Raw genomic sequence first — 21,396 nt, forward strand, 5'->3', positions numbered from 1 at the left:
CTTTAAGTAGGTCGCCTAAAAATTCTTCAGCGTTAGAGTCATTAATCAGACCAGTATTTCCCAACTTTCACTCATCTGAGTTCTGCTCTTATGATTTTCTCGTATGTACTTATTACCTGCAGATTATTTGTTTTTAGTTTCATTGAACTGGCTCAGTACACCTAAATACCTAACTTAGCTCCAACTAAAGCAATAATATCCATGAATCAGAACTTGGTGTGGTGCTAATTGTTTGTATGCCTAATAAATGTTAAATACATAGTTATTGAACCATTAAAGTTTCTGAGTCAACTAAGATCATTCCTCATCACTCCTTATCTGCATAGTACATCTTGAGAAGCCCTGGATCAGTGAACACATTGGGATCTACCTGAGGATATTTTTGATAGGAAAGCACTAGAAATTTTTGGACACCTTGGCTGTAGGCCATAAAGTAAAGAAAGCAGTAGAATCTGGATGTCTCTGTTTCCTTCTAGTGACCACAACCCAGAAGGTCTTAATGTTATCAGAAATATGATATCTTAAGGTACAGACAGTAGGAGAAGAGCAATAACAAGGCCTCCCCAAGTCTGCCTTTGCCCTCTGAGAGATGGAGGTGTGTTATTCTCTAACGCAGGGGAGGTGTTTCACTCTGGCTGCACAAGGAGCTGTGAGAGCTGTGAAATTTCCAAGCCTCTGTTACTGTGACTGCTCCTTTGAGTTTTATCTTTGCCATGCTGACCTCCAAATCGCAGTTTTGTTGTGAAGCGTTTGATGGTTGTCCCGCAGATGACCAAAGAGAGCAGCAGGTGATACTAGCCGTGTGTGCAGAATGCTTATGTGTAGAGCTGTCATCACAGTGGGACAGGGGAGAGCAAATTCTAATGCTAGGTTCTCTTCATGGTGGGAAAAGGGAAATTGATCAGTAGCATTCCTTCTAGACACATGGGGAAATTTATTGCTTATCCAATGATGCTGACCGGTGTGTTGCGACTTATGAAGCAGGCTGTACGGAGAGGGTAGGGGTGCTGTTGGAAAATGGAGCTTCCCTGGGTAATTCCCAATCCTGTGCCCTTTCTCAGGTCCCTGAGCAAAATGGGAAATGGTTCAGTGAAACCCAAGCATTCCAAGCATCCAGATGGCCACTCGGGGAACCTCACCACGGATGCCCTGCGGAACAAGGTGGCAGAGCTGGAGAGGGAGCTGAGGAGGAGGGATGCTGAGATCCAGGAGCGGGAGTACCACTTGAAGGAGCTGCGAGAGCAGCTGTCCAAGCAGACTGTGGCCATCGCCGAGCTCACGGAGGAGCTGCAGAATAAGTGCATCCAGCTGAACAAGCTTCAGGACGTGGTGCACGTGCAGGGAGGAAGCCTGCCTCAGGCCTCTCCAGATAAAGTGCTTCTTGAGGTGCACCGGAAGACCTCAGGGTTGGTCTCCCTGCATAGCAGGAGGGGAGCAAAGGCTGGAGTGTCTGCCGAGCCAACAACCCGAACCTATGACCTCAACAAACCCCCCGAGTTTTCCTTTGAGAAAGCAAGAGTCAGAAAGGACTCCAGGTAAGAGGTTGCTGCAGTTGCTGTGCCCCTTTGCCTCGTGAAAGTGAAAGTCTGGAGTGGGCTCCTTAGGAAGCCTCCTGAATGGTAACGGGCTTATTCACCCTTTCATGTTTAGGGATGGAAGGGTTTTTTCAAATGGTTTTGTTGTGCAAAAGGGTCTCCCATGAAGCAGTGCTTTTCTTTAAAGCATGACTTGCACTTTACCTGGACTTTGAAGATATGTGTATCTGTCTCTCGCCGAGAAATTGAGTTTACTGAAAGTCATTTCATTCTCTTGAAAACCCTAGGGGGAATGAAGAGGTAGGTTTAGGAAGTCTAAACTTCTCTATCTAGTAGGGTGGAGTTAAAAATGTACAGAAATCTGAGAAGGTGTTCAGTGCAGCTGTTAAGACATCCCTTGGGAGGTTCACATCCCACATTAGAGTGGGTTCAAGTCCCTCTTCTGCACTTGATTCCAGCTTCCTGCTAATGTGTATCCTGGGGGGCAGCAGGTGATGGCTCAAGTAATTGAGGCCCTGCAAGCCACACAAAGGAGACTTGGTTTGAGTTCCAGGCTCCTGGCTCTGGCCTGGTGTGGCCCTCACTGAGTCAGGGTCCCTTTTCTGTGTGCTTTTCATTTTGTTCTGAAAAAGTAATTAATTATTCATTTGAGAGGCAGAGAGAGAATGAGAGAGCGAATGTGGTCCCCTTTGCTGGTTCACTCCTGAAATGCCTGCATAGTGGTCTGGGGCTGCTGGGTAAAGTTAGGAGCCAGGAACTCAATTCAGGTTTCCCAGGGGGGTGGCATGGACCCAAGTACTTGAATCATTACTTGCTGCCTCCCAGGCTGTGCCTTCGTAGGAAGCTGGAATCTGAGTCTGAGCAGGGAGTCTAGCCCAGACACTTGGATATGGGGTGCAAGCATCCCAACTGGCATTGTCACTGTTATGCCTTATGTCCACCCCTTATGTTCAATTATTAATTGAAATCATGTCTTTCACAATGATAATATCTTGGCTGAGCCTGGATCTCTGATGCAAAATGCACAAACTGTGAAATTAAATCAAATTTTAATTTATTCACAGATAAAAGTAATATAAATCAAGATAGAACATCTGACTTAAACAAATGATTACTTTGACAACAAAATTATAAAAGGACGTTTAATTCATCAATTTGCTGACAGTGCTTGGCAAATAGTGAGTGATCAATAAATATTTGTTAAAGAAGCTAGTCATGCTGGATTATTAATCATGATAATCTGTGACTAAAAGAGCTCTAATTAATATTAGATTTCAGGAGAATTCTATTAAGCCAGAATTTTGTTATTAATTGGCTTAAAAAGGTTTTATCTCTTTCTTTTTCAATAGTAATAATCACTTATTTTTAATTGTATGAATTCAGAAATCATAAATGTCACAAACTTATGCTTGTTTTTCAGAAATTGAACATCATCCAGGGTTCTCTTTTGATAGATCAGAGATATATCAGTGTGTAGTACTGTTATATACTGTGCATTATATTGCATAAATAGGTTTATATAACATCTAAAATACTTTTCAAATAGCAGTGTGTTTTTATATGTAGGACAGCATGTAAGAGAATTTAATAGCAATCCATCTTCTTTGACTTCTCCCTACACATGCCTCCAGAATTCTGCTCTTGAACCAAGATTATGTCATTGCTTTGTTCAAAGACTTAATGTTCATCCTGAGGCAAAACACCATTCTTTCAGTGTTGAGCAATCTAAGATAAGCATATTCCTATGAATTTCTTTATTAGCTATTGTAACCAGGCAAAGAAAATCAGTAGGTTTGCACAATTTCTGGACCAAACCCACACAGTGAGTAGAATTCAGGAAAGACAGTCTGTCCCCTGAATTAGGATCACCAGTGATTCCCCTCATCATACAGGAAACACAGATGGGTGCCCGTCTGGGTGAAGGTCAGGTTGAAGAAAGGGGCTCGTTCATTTCTTAATGATTGGTGCTAAGGAGACCAAAGTAGATTACCCATGCCCATATGCTCAGCTTCTTTCAGAGGGCCTTGTGGTTCTAAATTGAAAAATTAATAACATATGGAAACAACTCTTTTTCCATTAATTGGATTGTGCCTCAATTTCCCTTGCAAAAAATACAAACATATCTCTCCCTGAGTCCTAAATCACTAACTACACACAGACAGCTAATTCAGAGACAATTTTCTGAATTTTTTCATAAATGCTCAATATTACAGTTCATTTTCCATTTCAAAAGTTATCACTTTAGAGAAAAGCCAAAATAATATTTGCATATTTTTGTATTTCTTTTCTACAATTTATCCAACATCTTAGGAAAAATAATTTTCTGGAAGATAGAGCCTTAAAAAAGATAGGCGTATCCTTCATGATAAAAGGATGGTGTGACTTGGCTGGTTGGTTTGTTTTTCTTTCCTAAGAAGTTCCTGCTCAGTATTAGAGAATTTTAGATCATCAGTTAAAATAGCTCCTCTGTTTATTTCTTGGACTCTTAGTTCTCTTAGTTTATTTCTTGGACTTTTACAAAGTTTCACAACAGCATTTATGACCAAATTTGTTCCTACCAACATGTTTCAACTACATCTTGGATTTGAAGTTCCTCCTCCACATTGGATCGGAAAGGCATTAAATGGCTTTTCTGTCTTTGTCAAAAAGAATGTCTTTTGACTACTTATCAGTGAGGAAGAAACTGAAGGCAGACTCTCCTGGTGACAAACTATAGTCAAGAGACAGGAAGCACTGATGGAACCAGAGAATAAACTTGATGGGAAGATAGATTTGGAACTTGAGAATTCGGTTTCAGTAATCCACGAGAGACTGTATATCTTGACCTATTAGTCTGCGATTCTGCCGAGGCCCTTGTTGCAGATGAATTGTGAATGGTACAGGGGCCTCATCACTCTTGAGGCTTCCCAGTTCATGCCAGCTTTGTTGTCCTGTACCCACCAAGTGTACTGCTAAGGTCTGAAAGGGGTTACAAAAACTGTGTAGTTACATTTCCCTGCTTTAAATGGGGGGACTTGTAATAGCCCTATGATGGGATTGGGGAATTCTGTCTCTTGCAATTTGCAGTTGACATCTATCTCTTGAAAAAAATCAGGGGTGTGCTGCTTGAGATCAGTCTCTGGAATAAGTTAGCACAGTCCAGTGGAACCTTTTTGCAGTAATGTCCAATATGGTAGCCAAAAGCTGTGCATGGCTATTGAGCACTTGACTCCTGGCTAATGCCAGTAAGGACACTGGACTTTGAATTTTAAATAATTTTAAGGGTATTGGATAATAGAGTTCTAGACTGCATGGTTTTGCCTGTAGCAGTGCTTACCTGAGATGGAAATTATGACAGAGTGGTTTGGGGACACATCGTAGACAAAGTTCAGTTTTAGAACAAAGCCATAGAAAATGAAAATGTGCCTGTCAGACAGAGGTAGGCAAAGTGTGGAATTGCTGTTGAGCCACACCAGCCTGTCCACTGTGACTTGGCATTGTGCCTGCTGACTGTTTTAGATCTTCAAAAGCCTGCAGCTCTGTGGGCACGTGGCCTGTTTCTATTACAAGCACTCAGCTGTATTGAAGTACTATAAACCACATGATGAGACAGACTATTACAATATATCAAACACTGTGATCTGTGATTTAAATTTAATATGGTGAACATCAGAAGACTTTTGACTTAAAAAGAAACTTAGAGCTAGTTTCATGCTAACCCCTTCTCTGAAGAAGTGAGTGAACAGGTGCAGGAGAATTACAGATGGGCATGGTAGATGGCAGAGCTTAGATTGGAATTCAAGACTCTTGGCTCTGAGGCCAGGTCTTTCTGCCTTCTGTCCTGCTCCAGTGTTGTCAGATCTACCCACAGAGATGAAAGCCCTCCAGCCAGACCAGTCTGGGCACCTGTCTGCCTTGTGATGACTTGTCCCAGTGATTGGCAGTAAGATCAGTTGGTGTTTCCTGGTGCCTCCTGGCTTCCTCCATACAGAGTTGACCATTACAAGGGGAGCCTGCCCATTGCACCAGCATTTACCAAGGATTAGATCCTCAGAGGGTAGGCCCTGTGAGAAAAGGACATGGAGAAAGGGCTTGATCCATCTCATGGCACAAACTGGGATATCTGAAAGGTCAAATATGGATTTCCAAGTCCTGGAAATCAGAGGCAAAGAGCAGGGAAGAACTCAGATAGCATTTCTGTCCCTGTCTGACCTGCCTTGGGCTCCAAGATGATCACGCACCCACAGGTCAGACCTCTTAGTGAAATTAAGTTTGCTGTTTATGTAGACATTGTTTCGCAAACTTCAGCGCTGGCAGAGCAACGGTATGGCTCATGCTGAACGTCTGGTGGAACATAGGCAGATTAATCAGAGACATCTGGCTTTCAGGAAGAATGGGTAGACTATCATTTGGAACTATTGTTCTCTCATGAAAGGGAAGATAGAACAAAGGCCTGCCATCTGACTTGAGATGCGAACTCCAGTTTTAGGAAGGACAAATGCTTTTGTTTGTCACTGCCAGCCCAGGAGCAGAATAGGTAAAAGTGCAAAAGGCTGGTGAGTCATACGTTGAAATAGGATGTGGGAAAGGAGCAAGAAAGAGCACGTTTGTTGTTATTTGTGCTTTTCTAAAGCAGTGTGGAGCACTTGAGTGTGCATTACAGAATTGTCTCTCCTTTATTGAACAGGAATGTTTCTGTGAAAAGGTTTGCCTATCACTAATTGTATGTGGCCACCACTCTGAATGCTTCTCAAATACTGAGTCATTGAATCCTCACAACAGACTTAGAACATAGGTAGTGTTATTATCACCCTCATTTCATATATGGGAAAACTGAGGCATGCGGAACTCTGTAACTTGCCTAAGGCTGGAACCAAGATTCACAAACAGAAATCCTGCTGTCTGGGGTCTGGTCTAATCACCCTGCATGTGATTATCCCAGGATAAAAACATGTTTTGAAATTTGTATTTGTTGTTTGTGTATCTGTCATTTTAGAAGCATGGGGCGATGTGGCAGAGAAAGAGAGAGAGAGGGAGAGAGAGAGAGGGAGAGGGACATCCAGTGAAGGGGACTAGACCAGGCTAAAGCCTGGAGTTAAGAACTCAGTCCAGGTCTACCGTGTTGGTACTAAGGACCAAGTACTTGAGCCATCACCTGCCACCTCTCAAGGTTTGTATTAACAGGAGGCTGGAGTCAGAAGCTCAAGCCAGGAATTAAACCCAGGTACTTTGATGTGGGAAGAAGGCGTATTTAGCCACTAGGCTAAATATATGCCTTGGCTTCTAGACATTTCAGCTGAGAAATCTCATAAAAAATTAAATATATAAGGAAATATTTTTACATTGTTGTGATAAGAACTCCATGCTATTGTTACTTCTCTCTGAAAACTATCCTTCCAGCAAGTGCTGCTCTGCTCTCAGGTTACGGTAGACAGGAATTTTGATTGAGGGGAGGAACCCTTGTCCCCTGCCCATGAAATAGTGATTTCCATGTTGCCACACCAAAGGATCTGTATTTAGATTTTAGATAAATAAGGACATGTTAAAGAGTGTGTAATAGACTCTGGATTATCAGTTAGAGTTTAAAATTTGTGTACTTTCAATAGTTAACCATAAAAAAAAATTGGTGCATGTACATACTTACTGTCACTTCTACTTGGGGCTTTAGAGAAGAAAAAACCAAAACCAATGGTATCTGTATAAAGAGGGAAGAAAAAAAATTTCCAGTTGTGTGGTGGCCTGGTAGCCAGAGGTGCAGGTTACAGGTCGGTGAAAGTTGTCAGGATGCTGAAAAAACGCAAGATTCTGTTGTGTAGCAGCAATGTTCATGTCAACACCTGCGTCAGAACTGGCTGTGCAGGGATGGAATGAGAGGACCACGTTATCAGCTAACTGTTGGATGCTTGTTGTTTCCCATGTGTTGCCTCGTGAAGGCTTTGGATAGATCCAGTGAGGCGGGCGCGGCCTTTCCCTGCTACTGAAGGTGAAGTTAGAGCTCGGAGGCATTCGGCAACTTGCCGGAGGTGGTAGCCTTGCACTTCCTCCAGCCGCATGTCCAGCGAGCCTGTGCAATGTCAACCGCGTCCTCTCTACCTGCATTTACAGGCTGTGCAGCCTACAATGTTAATGGCTCCCTTGGGGATGCACAACCACACCACGCTGGAGGCTTTTCTGCAGGGGTGAACAGTTCTGCTAAAGAAGGGAGAGGTACAAAAAGCACAGGGACGTTTCAGAACTTGGTGGCATTGACAGCTGCTGTGACATCTAGGTGAAGGTAAATGAGCTCTGGCAGCCTCTCTGAGCCTGGGCACTCCACCCTCTCACTTCTGTCTCGGCCTCTTCTTCTCTGGAGGAGTGAGAGGCCCCTGAGTGCTGCCCACTCTGCCTCCTGCTTTGGCCCACTCTCAGCCTCTCAGGTGATCTTCTCACTGGTTTCTTTCTGCCCTTTACTCCTTCACACTTTATACTCTTATACTCAAAAGTTCCAGTCTGACATTTGCTGGGTGTGAGGAGAAATATTTAATCAAACCTCAAAAAATGGGATTAAAAGATTTGACTGTTTAAATTAAAAAAAATTATTTATTTGAAAGGCAATAAAGAGAGAGCAATAATTAAAAAAGCAATGGGAGGAAGGGGGAGAGAGAGAGATAGAGTTAGAGAGAGAGAGAGAGAGAGAGATTTCTTTCATCTGCTGATTCACTCCTTAAATGACCTCTAACAGCCAGGGCTGGGCCAGGCTGAAGCCAAGAGCCTGGAACTCCATCCAGGCCTCCCATGTGAGTTCAGGGAGCTGGAGCCAGGCTGAACAGCTTAACATGCTGTACTATAAATGCTGGCCCTGACTTCTGTGCTTTTGAATAAAAGTGTATGTGCTCATTGTCATTGTTAGCACCATGCTGACTCTGAGGAGCCTGCCCTTGCTTTATACTTTTTGTTCTACACAAAAATCATACCAATTTTTGACCCAACAGCCTTGGCTAGCTGCTGAAGCATCTAAGATTTCTGTTTCTCCTTCAGGTTAAGACATTCAGTTCAATATTTATTGAGTGCATATTGAATCCACGAGGCTTATTCTTTAATTCTGCTTTCCTCTACTTTTACTCCTCTTCTTTCTTTGTCCTTTACCTCCCAAGTTTTTTCACTGATACTTTTATTTTATTCTTTCCTTTTCTCCCATTAATCAAGGACCATCAGTACCAATTGTGAGCAGCAACTACAGGCCAGGCACACTGGGCGTGGCCTGTCTGTGATAGCTGTCTCACTGACTTTCACTGTAAATCTATGGGTATTACCATCTGAGGCTTAGCATGCAGAAGTAACTAGCTCATAGTCATTGCCAGGAATGCCTAAAGCTCCTTTAACCTTTCCTGGATGTTAACACAGGTGCCTCTAGACTGCAGCAGCTATACAACCTGCAGTCATTTTATTTTGCTTGCTGTCTTCTTAGTATATAGGATATTTATAGCAATTCCAAATATGTTATTTGTTCCAGATGAGTTTGTTCAGGTGAATGGAGCAGTGTTGGGTTTGAACTACTGTCTTGGAAGTTGGGCTGCAGCCTCCCTCTGTCCTGACTTCTATCTTCTGAGTGCCTGCTGAAATGTGATGGCTTGTTCTGACTCATTTTTTTTCTCTCTGAGACATTCCAAGCCATTCTGAGCACTGTCTGTTTCCTTGCCATATCCTGGGTGAAAGACTTTGGTGAAATAGCATAGTTGAGAAGACAGTGCCTTTCTTCTGCTTGTTTGTTGGATCAGAGGGAAGTGTTGCCCCCTGGCCCTTGCCTGCTAATAAGCAGTGCCATGAGTTGGCAGGGGGCTGCCCTTTGCTTTCTGGAAGCTGAGCTACTAGCTCCTGCCACCTGACTTTTCCTAAGGTTTAAATAGCAATTCAATTTTTCAAGAAGGGAAAAGATCTGAAGAGAAGGTTAAAACGGTTTCTTTTTTCTAAAAGGATTTATTTATTTGAAAGCGTTACACAGAGACAAGGACACTCACACACACACCACACACACACACATGCACACAGATATTCCATCCACTGGTTCACTCCCCCAGATAGCCACAATGTCTGGGGCTGGGCCAGGCGGAAGCCAAGAGCCAGGAGCTTCTTCCAGGTCTCCCACTTGAGTGGCAGGGACCCAAACACTCAGGTCATCTTTCATTGCTTTTCCCAGGCTATTAGAAGGGAGCTGGATTGGAAGTGGAGCAGCTGGGACATTAACTGATGCCCATATGGGATGCTGGCATTGCAGGTGATGGCTTTACCTGTTATGCCACTGCTCCAGCCCCAAGTATTATTTTTAGACTCATTGGAAGTACCTTTTTTGTGAAAGATAACATTTCTTATATTTATTCTTACTGTTGCCTTTCTGTGAAGTCTCACTTTAGAACAATTTGTCTTTAGAAGTACTTGTTGTATGTTTTTTTTCTTTTGTTGATGTGCCTCTGTGTGTGTGTGTGTGTGTGTGTGTGTTCTGTAGCCAGGAATGGATAGAAGATAATTTAAATATATTTTATCCTAAAGTGTGAGTGATCAGGACACCCAGATACTCATGTAATCCCCCAGGGTCATTTTTTTAATTATGCCAAATCAATCTTTTAAAAATAAATTGAGCTGTGTATTTTTAAGAGATAGAACTTGATGTCATGGGAGATATAGAGAGTAAAATGGTTGCTATAGTGAAGTACATTAACATATCCATTATGTCATATGGTTACCCATTTTTGTTTGGTTTGCTTTTTGTATCAAGAGCAGCCAAGTTGATTTTAATTGGTGAATTTTAAGAATATGTTTAGACAGCTAGGGGCTTACAAATTAAGCTCTGGGAAATGGGAGGGAAAGAAAGATCTGGAACTTCCATTTCTTTCTGTAGAGATGAGGAAAAGGGAAATAAAAACTTAAGAGAACAAGCTATCACTTGAAATTTCTTGGAAATAGAGACTCTTAGAAACTTAGCTGAGCTTGTTTCCTGTTGCCCCATCATCAGTTACCACCAGCTTAGCAGTTTAAACAGCACACGTTTGCCATCTCGGAGTTCCCACAGGTCAGAAGTCCAGGCAGGGTGTAGGTCCCTTGCTCAGTCTCGCACGGCTGCAGTCAAGGGGTCAGCAGGCTGTGTTCCTTTCCAGTGCTGTCTGCAGGAAGTGGTTCTCTTCCACGCTGATGCGATTGTTGGCAAAATGCAGTTCCTTGCTGCTGTAAGACTAAGGTTCCCATTTTCTTGCTGGTGGTCACCCAGGGGTGACCCAGGGCTCCTTGCTGTGTGTCCTCTTCCTGTAGGCCCTCCACAGCCGCCAGTGCATTCCTTCATGACCAGCTACAGTGTCTGTTTACAGTTGGTGAAGGGTGACATTGGGTCTAACAACCACAGCAGGGCTGTCCCATCACTGCTGCTCTATTTTGTCAATGAGGAGCAAGTCCCAGGTTCTGTTCCCACTTGTGGGGGCATGGATCATACCAGAACATAACAGTGGTGCTGGAGATCATGGGGCCATCTCAGGAGTCAGGACGCCACTCCAGGCCATCTGCTTCTCTGAGGTGTGATTCCCTGGTTTGGTTAAGAGCGCTGTCCATGTTGAGTATGTAAAACCATGCATAAAAACTCCAGAGTCTTGTATATCATGTTCACATATGCATCATTCACAATAAACCCAAGGTAAAAGCAGCCCAGTGCCATCAATGGATGAGTGGAGAAACAAAATCCAGTGCATACCTGCAATGCCATAGTATTCCGCCTCAAAAGGGAAGTTCTGGCCCACGTGACAGCATGAATGTCCCTTGAAGACATTCTGCTAAGTGAAATAAGCCAGGCACAGCAGGATAAATATTGTATGGCCTCAGATTTATGAGGACCCTAGAGAAGGGAAATTTATACAGACGTGAATGAGAAGGGAAGTTGTCAGGGTAGGAGGGAGTGAGAAAAGGAGTTAGTGTACACTGGTTGCTGTGTTTCTGCTTGGGAAGATGGAAAGAGTTCGGCCAGGGGGGATGGTTGGCAACCAGTGGGAACATCCTCAGGCTTCTGAATACCCTGATAAATGGCTTAAATGGTACATTTATGTCATGTCTGTTTTGTCATAGTTGAAAGCAAGAGTCCTGGCTCTAACTGGACAGCATGAGCATAAACATGAAGGCCATATTTTAGTTACACACAGGATGCTGGGAGGTGGGAGAGGACACTAGAGGTTAACTCACTTCTGGGTTGATGCGTTGTGTTGCAAACGAACGTTGGCTATGTCAGAGTGCTGTGACAACATTAACTGATTACTATTCATCAATGATTGTTAATTTCTTAATATCGTTGCTTGACTTTGGGATTAGCCTGCAGTAAAGACATGTTCCCAGTGCTATAGAAATATGGAGGTAAGAGACAACTTCAGACTCCTTACATTTTCTTGAGTACAGCTGCAATGAATTCTGAGTGCAATGTGGTCACCTTGGGAATATGAAAAAAATATTGATCCTTGAATCCAGTCTACAAGGAGTCTGATTTAACTGATTTGAGGTGGGAGCCCTGGACACAGGGGTTTAATGAGAGCTTCCTTGATGATTCTAACATGCAGCCAAAAACCACTGTGCTACAAGGACAGGCTTCCCCAACACTGACTCCTGAAATAACTCAGTTTGATCATCATGAAGCAATACTAATTACAACGCTATTTACCATTTATACCTGATTACCATGCTGTGCAATGATGGTTATGCATATCACTGAGTGCGTCAGGTTAACTTCCTTGTAAGTTTTGGTTGTTTTCAACATTTCATTATTAACCTTGGTTCTTTAATGCTCACGGGAATAGGATCATCTGCACAGATGTAAGAGAGAGGAAAAATGTTTGTTGTGAGTGTCAAGCAACAGTAAACATGATGAAACTACAACCGTGCTTAATCATATGGGCAACAGATAGGAGAATTGACAGGAGAAAGTCATGCTCATTTTCTGATTACTCATATAATGACCTCATCCTTCTCATGCTAGTTTCTCAAATTATAAGCATGTACATTTATTAGGTGTTTTTGTTGTTGTTTGTTGTAGGTTTATCACTTGAACAAAAATTTCTATGGGAGGGGTGGAAGAGATGCTTACTGAGTTTATCATCTTTGTCTTGTTTATAGGTGGTGACATTTCCCCCTCTATGCTTGTCCCTGTGTCCATAATTTGTACATTAAAGGGAATAATTTGGTGTATACTAAGTACAGTTCTAGATGTTGGGTAATAACAGGATGAAGACAGCACTGCACACCCTTGAAGATAGAGTCCCTTCAGGGAAATTACAATTTATTTAGTACTGTGTGATTCATGTTCTTTTTAAAAAAAGACTTACTGGGGCCGACACTGTAGCCCCAGTGGGTTAAATCCCCAGCTGCAGTGCCAGCCTTCCTCATGGGCACCGGTTCGAGTCCTGGCTGCTCTACTTCTAATCAAGCTCTCTGTTGTGGCCTGGGAAAGCAGTAGAAGGTGGCCCAAGTCCCTGGGCCTCTGCACCTGCATGGGAGACCTGGGAGAAGCTCCTGGCTCCAGGCTTTGGATCAGCAGTCATTTGGGGAGTGAACCAGTGGATGGAAGACCTCTCTCTGTCTCTATGTCTCTCTGTAACCCTGTCTTTCAAATAAATTTAAAAAAATTAAAGAAGACTTATTTATTTGATAGGCAGAGTGTGTGAGAGAGAGAGAGAGAGAGAGAGAAAGAGAGAGAATCTTCCATCTGCTGATTGACTTTCCAAATGGTCACAATGTCCAGGTCTGGGGCAAGTAGAAACCAGTAGCCAATGACATCATCCTGGTCTCCCACGTGGGTGCAGGAACCCAAGCACTTGGGCTGTCTTCTGCTGCTTTCCCAGGCCATTAGCAGGGAGCTGGATCAGAAGAGGAGCAGCTGGGACTCGAACCAGTGCCCTGATATGGGAAGCTGGTATCACAGTCAGTGGCTTTACCTGCGGTGACACAATGCCAGCTCCTGTGTGATTCATGCTCTAAGAGAGAAGTGAATGAAAGAAGGAGCAAGCATTTGTTTAGTGGACTAGGAAATCCTTTATGGCAGAGAAAAGCGAGAGCTGGGTTTGGGTGGAGGAATGAACTGTGGGGAAACTAAGTGGCCTGGGACATCTGGGGACCGGCAAGGCATTCTGGGGTCTGTGATACCCCGGACACTGGGAGAGTGAAAGCAGGGGAACTGGATTGTCAGAAAGTTCACTAAATTTCAAAATGCTCGTCCTTAAAGAGAATTCTCTAAATGTTGAGCGTTTTGGGATGTTCTCACTCAGTTTTTAAGTAGCTGGTAACCTGGTGATTTATCATAGTAATTGCTATCCCTTATGTAGTATATTTTATTCACTGGGCACAGTGCTTAGTGCTTTATATCATTAATAAATTTAATTCTCATAGAAATCTTATGATCCTTGTTTTTATTATTGTTTCACTGCTCAGGAAACTCGGAGATTAAAGGACTTGCTCAAGGTTCCACAGTTAGTGGCAGAGCATGGAATCAAACCCTGGCAATCCCAGATCCAGATCTGTGCTCTTAACAAATGTGCATTTCCATATGCTCTTGCCAAGCAGGTTTTCCATTTCTTGTGTCAGATTTTATATGGTGTATTTTCCCAGGGTTCCTAAAAATTGATACATATTTTAAAAATAGTTATGATGCTGTTCACTCGTTTTTCAAATCTTTAATATCTATGCTGATGTCTACTCATTTGCAGTATTAGTAATTGTATTACCTGTCTCCCATGCTTTCTTCCCCTCTGGCACTACATCTTGTTGTGAATTTATCAGCTTTATTAGTCTTCCAGAGAAGCTGTTTTGGACTGTGTTGGTTCTCTTCATTATACTTCTCTCTGAGTTATTATTTTATGCTTCCATTTTGTCATTTTCTGCATCCCCCCCTTTTTTTGAGTCCAATTTGCCTTTCTTTTCTAGATTTTTCTGGCAAACACTTAGATAATTTATTTGTAATCTATATTCTTTTGTTTTAGCTGTTTAACACTATAGATTTCTAAGCATCACATTAACTGCACATTGTATGTATTTCTTTTTTCAAAATATTATTTGATTTTCTTTATGACATAATACTTGGCCTATAGACTATTTAAAAATGTATTGCTCAATTTTCAAACATTTGATAATTTTATGATTACATGTTTTTAATTTTTCTTAATTTATTTTCATTTTATTTGGAAGACAGAGGGAGAAAAAGAGAGAGTTAGATATTCTACCCTCTGGTTCACCCCCAGATGCGTGCAGTAATCAGGGCTGGGCCAGGCTGAAGGCAGGAGCCCAGAACCCAATCCGGTCTCCTATATGGGTGCCAGGGACCCCCATGTGGCTGTCAGGTCTCCCATGTGGGTGTCCCCTGCTGCCTCCCAACATGCATATTAGCAGAGCTAGATTGGAAGTGGAGGAGTTGGGGTACAAAATGAGTGCTCTGAAATGGGGCACAGGTGACCTAAGCAGCGACTTGACTGCTGTGCCAAATACCTATGCACAGAATTATATTTTGTTATTGATTTGTAGCCTAATTCTACTGTATTCAAATCTGTGTTACTTTAGATGTAAAAGCAGTTGCAACTTGTTTTATGGTTTCCCAAACTGTCAATTTACATGAAGATTCCATGTGAACTTCATAAGAATAAGTATTAAAAATTTATTGAATACAGACTTGAAATATCCATTTCATCAAAAGACTGCATGGAGTTTGACAGTCAGTTATTTAGAGCTTCTAGTTTTTAATTTTGCCTGCTTGTTCTATTATTTAGAGAGTGCTGTCCAAATCTCCCAAAATAAGTATAGATGATTTGGCCATGGTTTCTTTTAATTTTGTCAATATTGCTTTATATGTTTGAGGGTATCATAATAGATACATACAAATTTGGAATATTTATATATTGTTGATTACATTGCTGTGATATATCCCTCTGTATTTTTAGAAATGTATTTTACATTAAAGTTTACCTTCCTGTATCTGGAAAAATTTATTTTTAATTATTGTTCACATAGTATATATTTTTCCATTTTTAAACTTTCATCCTTTCTGTGCCATTATCTCTAACACTTGTCTCTTACAAGCAACACACATATGTATTTCTCTTTTTATTTTACTAGTATGATAATTTTATTTTCTAATTGAGGAATTTGGTCCATTCATATTTAATGTAAACACAAAATATTTGGGTTTAAATCTAGCATCTATTCGTTACTTCTTTGTCGCACTTCTTTAGTTTCTTTTTCTCTACTTTCTTGCCATTTTCTTGGATTAATAAGTATGTTTTTATTCCATTTTATTTTTGTTTATTTTCTAGTTAAGCATTCTTTGACTAATCTTTTAAGAGTTAGCTTAAATTATGATATGCATCATTAATTTATTAAATTTCTGATACAGATTAGAATTTTTATCTGTTCCTGAACCTTAAATTATGCTAACTCGGGGCCAGCGCTGTGACAGACTAGGTTAATCCTCCGCCTGCGGCGCTGGCATCCCATATGGGCGCCAGATTCTGTCCCGGTTGCTCCTCTTGCAGTCCAGCTCTCTGCTGTGGCCCAGGAAGGCAGTGGAGGATGACCCAAGTGCTTGGGCCTTGCACCCACATGGGAGACCAGGAGGAAGCACCTGGCTCCTGGCTTCAGATCCGCGTAGCTCAGGCCGTTTCGGCCATTTTGGGGGTGAACCATCAGATGGAAGACCTTTCTTTCTGTCTCTCTCTGTCACTGTCTGTAACTCTGCCTGTCAAGTAAATAAATAAAAAAAACTTTAAAAAATTATGCTAACTCGATTTATTGTTTCCATCTCATTTTTTCATTTATTGTTTTCAGACATTAATTTGCTGTATATTATACACTCTACAAGGTATTATCATTCTTTGGTAAAGGCAAGCTTCCTTTACTTACCTACATATTTATTTTTTCCATTGCTATTTCTTCTTTCTAACATCTTCTGTTTTCCACCTGGGATCAAATTCCTGCTGTTTGGAGTGATGCACTGTTATGTGTTGCCCACAGAAAAATATTTTGAAATGTGTTCATTTTGATCTCATATTTGAAGGCTGTTTTTACCATGTAAAGGTAGTTAAATAGGCTTTCTGAAACATTTTGAGAATATTCTACTGTGTTGTGGCTTCCATTATTTCTGTAAGTCAATCAGTCCTATTGTTGATCATATGAAGGCAATGTGTTTCCTTTTTATAGCTGACTTTTAGATTTTTCTTTTTGTATTTGGTTTTCAGCAATTTGACTATCATAGACCAAGATGTGGTTTCCTTTGTGTTTGTTTGAAGTTTATAATGAACCTTACCTGTTACTTGATGTTTTTTCATTGATTTAAGAAAATTTTTGATTATAATTAAAGGATGAGGAAGACAAAAGTTGGGGTTCCAGGCACTCTATGGAGAATTCTGGTAAACAGCATTTCAGATGGGATACATGAAATACTGCAACCTAGAAGCAAAGACTAATCAAAATATACTGACTGTCTCAAAAAAAAAAAAATAAATCCTGCTTGAGTTAAAATTATTTGCTCCTGTTCTAACTATCTGCCACAAGCAAAAGTAAATCTTTTCTGTAAAAATTCACACAATGTTTAGACTCAGAGTTTTGTACAATTTTTCCATAATGGATAGCTGAGATGGCATCAAGAAATACCAGGCATACCAAGAAAACAGATCAAATGACAAACAGCCAAAAACCAGTACCTTGATCTGTTATGTGTCTCTTTCTATAAAGACAGTACTGTTCAGGAGCCATATACAAGTCAACTAATCCCTTACGAGGAAAGCAGAGGTGAATGTTAAGCTCATGTTCTGTTGTGAATCACAATTCCACATGTGGATGCTGTGCTGGTAGATCACCAATACTTTCAACAGATTTTTTCTCTTTCTCTTTCTCTCTGCTTCTCTTTATTTATCTGAACAGCTTTGATGATTTTTTGAGGGGCAGAGAGACCTGTACTGATAGTAGCTGACAAATCATAGTTGTAGGAGGAGTTGAAAAACTCATGTTCTTAATTCATGATATATACTTCCCTTAAACAAGAGAATCAAGTTAGGACTCATCTCACCAAGAATTGGTTATCCAGTTGGGAGAAAAATCCATAGAGAGAAACTTTCTATTATTAAAATATGTGGAACTGGAGACCATTAAGCTTAGTAGAAATAAGCCAGATCTATGAAAGATAAATATCATATGTTTTCTTTGATTGGCTGCAGCTAGTATATAGAATACCCTAAAAAAGTAAAGCATATTAAGCTAAACTTACATCCTGTGATTTGACCATTGTCTATTTACCTTTGCCTACACCCCTGCAGAACAGGAGTCTTATCTACCTTTTACTTGTAGAGCTTTTTGTTTAGAGGAATAATTGAGACTCTGATTATAAGGTAAATTGAAAGAATGCTACCACAAAAAAATGAAAATAAAAGAAGGAGGAGAGAGGGCAGGATGAACGTATTCTATTCTTGGAACTATATCTATGAAATTCATTCAGTTTGTCCTCGATATGTTAATAACTTTAGGAATACAATGAGGATTTTAAAAATATCATGTTTATACACTAAACTAACCAATAAGGATCTATGAATTTTAAGAGCATGGACCATGTTTAAGTAATTTCTGTGTCCTAAGTAGGTTCTTGCTAAAATTTACCAACTGTACATAAAAATTATTGTGCCTGGAAGATCAAAGTGGAATGAAAGGCTTGTATGAGCTACAGCATCCGTCTAGAAGCGTGAGGCTTTCTTGGACAGACCAAGGAGAGAAGAAGCAAAGTCAGAGGCGAAAACGTGTTCCAAGCCTTAAGCTGAAGCTGGCAGATGTAAGAGACAGTGAGGGTACCGATCTATCTGTAATAAAATACTTGTTTTAGGGAGGAAGAACTAGATTAATAGAGTGGAGCCGTGTTGTAGGAAATGATGAATATTGGGTTAGAGTGTGTTAGCTTTCTTCTATGGGAAAAGATGATTTCATAGTTCTTCAGTGGGTTGTCAGAAATTTAGTTAAACGATAAGGAAAGAAAAAATACCTTAGAGTTTGAGAAAACTGGTTTAAGCAGATTTGTTTGCTACAAGGCCTGTTTTAATCTTTGAAGTGTGAACTGTACATTTTCAAAATCCCTTAGTCAATACATTTTTGCTTCTAAAGAAGCTGTTTATAAACACTGGTAAATTAGAATATGTAGGCATTGAGGAAAACTGGCTGGAATATTACACTATCATGAAAGTCCATGAAAACAGAGATTTTCCAGTATAGTTCACAGTTCCACTATTTGATTCAAGAAAATTACCTGCCAAATATATGTTCTTGGTATATTGCAGTCAGGTGAATTACTGGTTTCAGGAAAGGTAATGATGAATTCAATTTTTTGGTCAATTTTTTGCAACATTTATTTGTTAATATGGTAAAGAATAGAGTTTAGGAGACAGATGCTAGAAACTGAAATTCCAGGAAAGAAGCCATTAAAGTTGTACAGACCTAAGATTTTTTTTTTTTTTGGGCTGTGGGACAACCTTGAAAACAGAAGATAAAATCTATGAGTGATATTTTGTAAAGAGAATTCATGTAGCTTGGTGATACATAAGATGAAGAGGGAAATAAATTCTGAAGGTACTCAGAGTTTGAATGAGAGCAGAGAGATTGAAGGGAAGAAGTAGTGTCTGTGTAGAAGACTCTGTCCTGTTTCCTGCATGGACCTTCGTGATCTGACAGATGGACTCATGAGGGAAGCAGTTATTCTAAGAAGTCTTAGCTTGTGTTTGAAAACTTAAAACATTTTATAAAAATTTATTTTAATTTTATTTTAAAGCTGAAAGAGAGAGTCCTTCCATTGCTGGTTCACTCCCTAAATGCTCACAACAGCCAGGACTGGACCAGGCTGAAGCCAGGTCTGCAGAATTCAAGCCAGGTCTCCTGTGTGGGTAGCAGGGACCCAAATGCTTGAGTCGCCATCTACAGCCTCCCAGGGTGCACAGTATCAGGAAGCTGGATTGGAAGTGGAGTAGCCAGGACTCGAACCAGGCACTCTGATATGGGATGCACACGTAGAGATCCTAAGCAATATCTTAATCACTATGCTAAATGCCCACTCCAAGAATTCTTTGTATAGAAAAAGATTGCTAGTTTTCAAACTGTAAAATCAGTGTTCAGAGAAAGCTTGATTGAAAAATATAGAGAGGAAATGCTACCTTAAAAATCATGCTGTGGGGCCCTGGGCTGTAGCATAGCGGGTAAAGTTGCTGCCTGGGGTGCCAGCATCCCATATGGGTGCCGGCTCAAGTCCTGGCTGCTTCACTTCCAATCCAGCTTTCTGCAATGGCCTGGGAAAGCAGTGGAGGATGGCCCAAGTGCTTGGGACCCTGCACTCCCATAGGAAACCCAGAGAAGGCTCCTGGCTCCTGGCTTCGGATTGGTGAGCATCTCTGGCCATTGCAGCCATCTAGGGAGTGAACCAGTAGATAGAAGACCTCTTGCCTTTCAAATAAATAAATACATCTTTAAAAAATGCTGTGTTTATGAGAATACACTGTTCAGATATTCTGACTTAGCCAATAAAGGATCCTTTCTTCCTGTCCAATAACTTTATGATATCTACATAAAATCATGTTAATTAGAACATTTAAAATGTATGGTAATAAACATTGAGTAACTTTTTTTTGGAAGAAAAAACATAGAGTTCTAGGGGTATTAATAGTTTGGATTTTAGGATTGATAGATGTGAGATTGGAAATGTAGGCTCTGTCTAGTCTACACGTACCTAGAGTAAAACGTGAGCCAAACCAGACTGCCACCATCTAATGAGCCCCACGGGAGAGAACTGTCTTCCTCAGAAGAGGCAGTGGGATATAACAGAAGTAGCACCAACTTTAGACTCAGATTTAGATTTACTCCTATGAAGAATAAGTGGTTTTTTTTTTTACTTCTTGGAGTAGGATTGGTAATTATCATACAAGATAGAAGTGAGGATGAAAGAAGGTATAAAAGAGCTGGTGCCACAGACACTAGGCACACTCCAGGGAATGACCATGTTTCAGTTCCTTAAATATAACCTCTTCCCATCCACCAGACTTATGTTCCATCCAGAAGTCATGTGTGCCTTAGTAGTGTGTCTAGGAAGCCTGAGAAGGTCTGCAATTCTGGTGATTGGGAGTAATTATACAATTAGGAGTGACAATACAATCAGCACAATAATAATAATCAGGAAACGATTCAAAATTACCTCACAAGTAAGGTGTGGTAATGAAGTGAATCTAGATAGTAAAGCATGGTTGTCACTAATATTAAGTAATGGATCTTCTAAAAATTTTTATTTATGCATTTGAGGGACAGACAGAGACAGAGAGCTCCCATTCATTGGTTCATTCTCCAGATGTCCTGAATGGTCCTGGGCTGGGCTTGGGACCAAAAACTCCATCCAGGATTCTCACATGGGTAGCAAGACTCCCATCACCATAGGCATCATTTCTGCCTTCCAGGTTCTGCATTAGCAAGAAGTTAGAGTCAGAAATGCAACTGGGTGTTGAATCCATGCACTATGATATGGGATGTGGGCGTCTTAATTGGCAGCTAAATCCTTACACCTAACATTTCTTTTCTGCCACTCCAGTGAGAAGAAGCTCATTACAGATGCCCTTAATAAAAACCAGTTTCTGAAGAGACTGGACCCTCAGCAGATCAAAGACATGGTGGAATGCATGTACGGCAGGAACTACCAGCAAGGGAGTTACATTATTAAACAAGGAGAACCAGGGAATCATATCTTTGTGCTAGCAGGTGGGTTTCACAGAATTTTTCCAGTTATAAATATTTTGAAAATATTTGTGAAAATGCAAAACCAGTTGTTCTCTTTGTAGAATATCTAAGAGATTAAGTTCATGATATAGTAACATTGCTTGTCTAA

At 40.9% G+C, this 21,396-nt stretch overlaps 1 protein-coding gene across 2 annotated transcripts in view; it reads left to right on the forward strand.

The window, feature by feature from the left end:
- PRKG2 (protein kinase cGMP-dependent 2) overlaps positions 1–21,396 on the forward strand; it is a 134,502-nt gene that overhangs the window by 35,499 nt on the left and 77,607 nt on the right. For both annotated transcript variants that reach the window (XM_070047976.1, XM_002717087.5), the window contains 2 exons: positions 1,062–1,535; positions 21,103–21,269. In XM_070047976.1, coding sequence (XP_069904077.1) covers positions 1,062–1,535; positions 21,103–21,269 — 641 coding nt within the window. The remainder of the gene's footprint in view (positions 1–1,061; positions 1,536–21,102; positions 21,270–21,396) is intronic.

The sequence above is a fragment of the Oryctolagus cuniculus genome, chromosome 8 (genome assembly GCF_964237555.1).
Source record: "Oryctolagus cuniculus chromosome 8, mOryCun1.1, whole genome shotgun sequence".
Classification (NCBI taxonomy): domain Eukaryota; kingdom Metazoa; phylum Chordata; class Mammalia; order Lagomorpha; family Leporidae; genus Oryctolagus; species Oryctolagus cuniculus.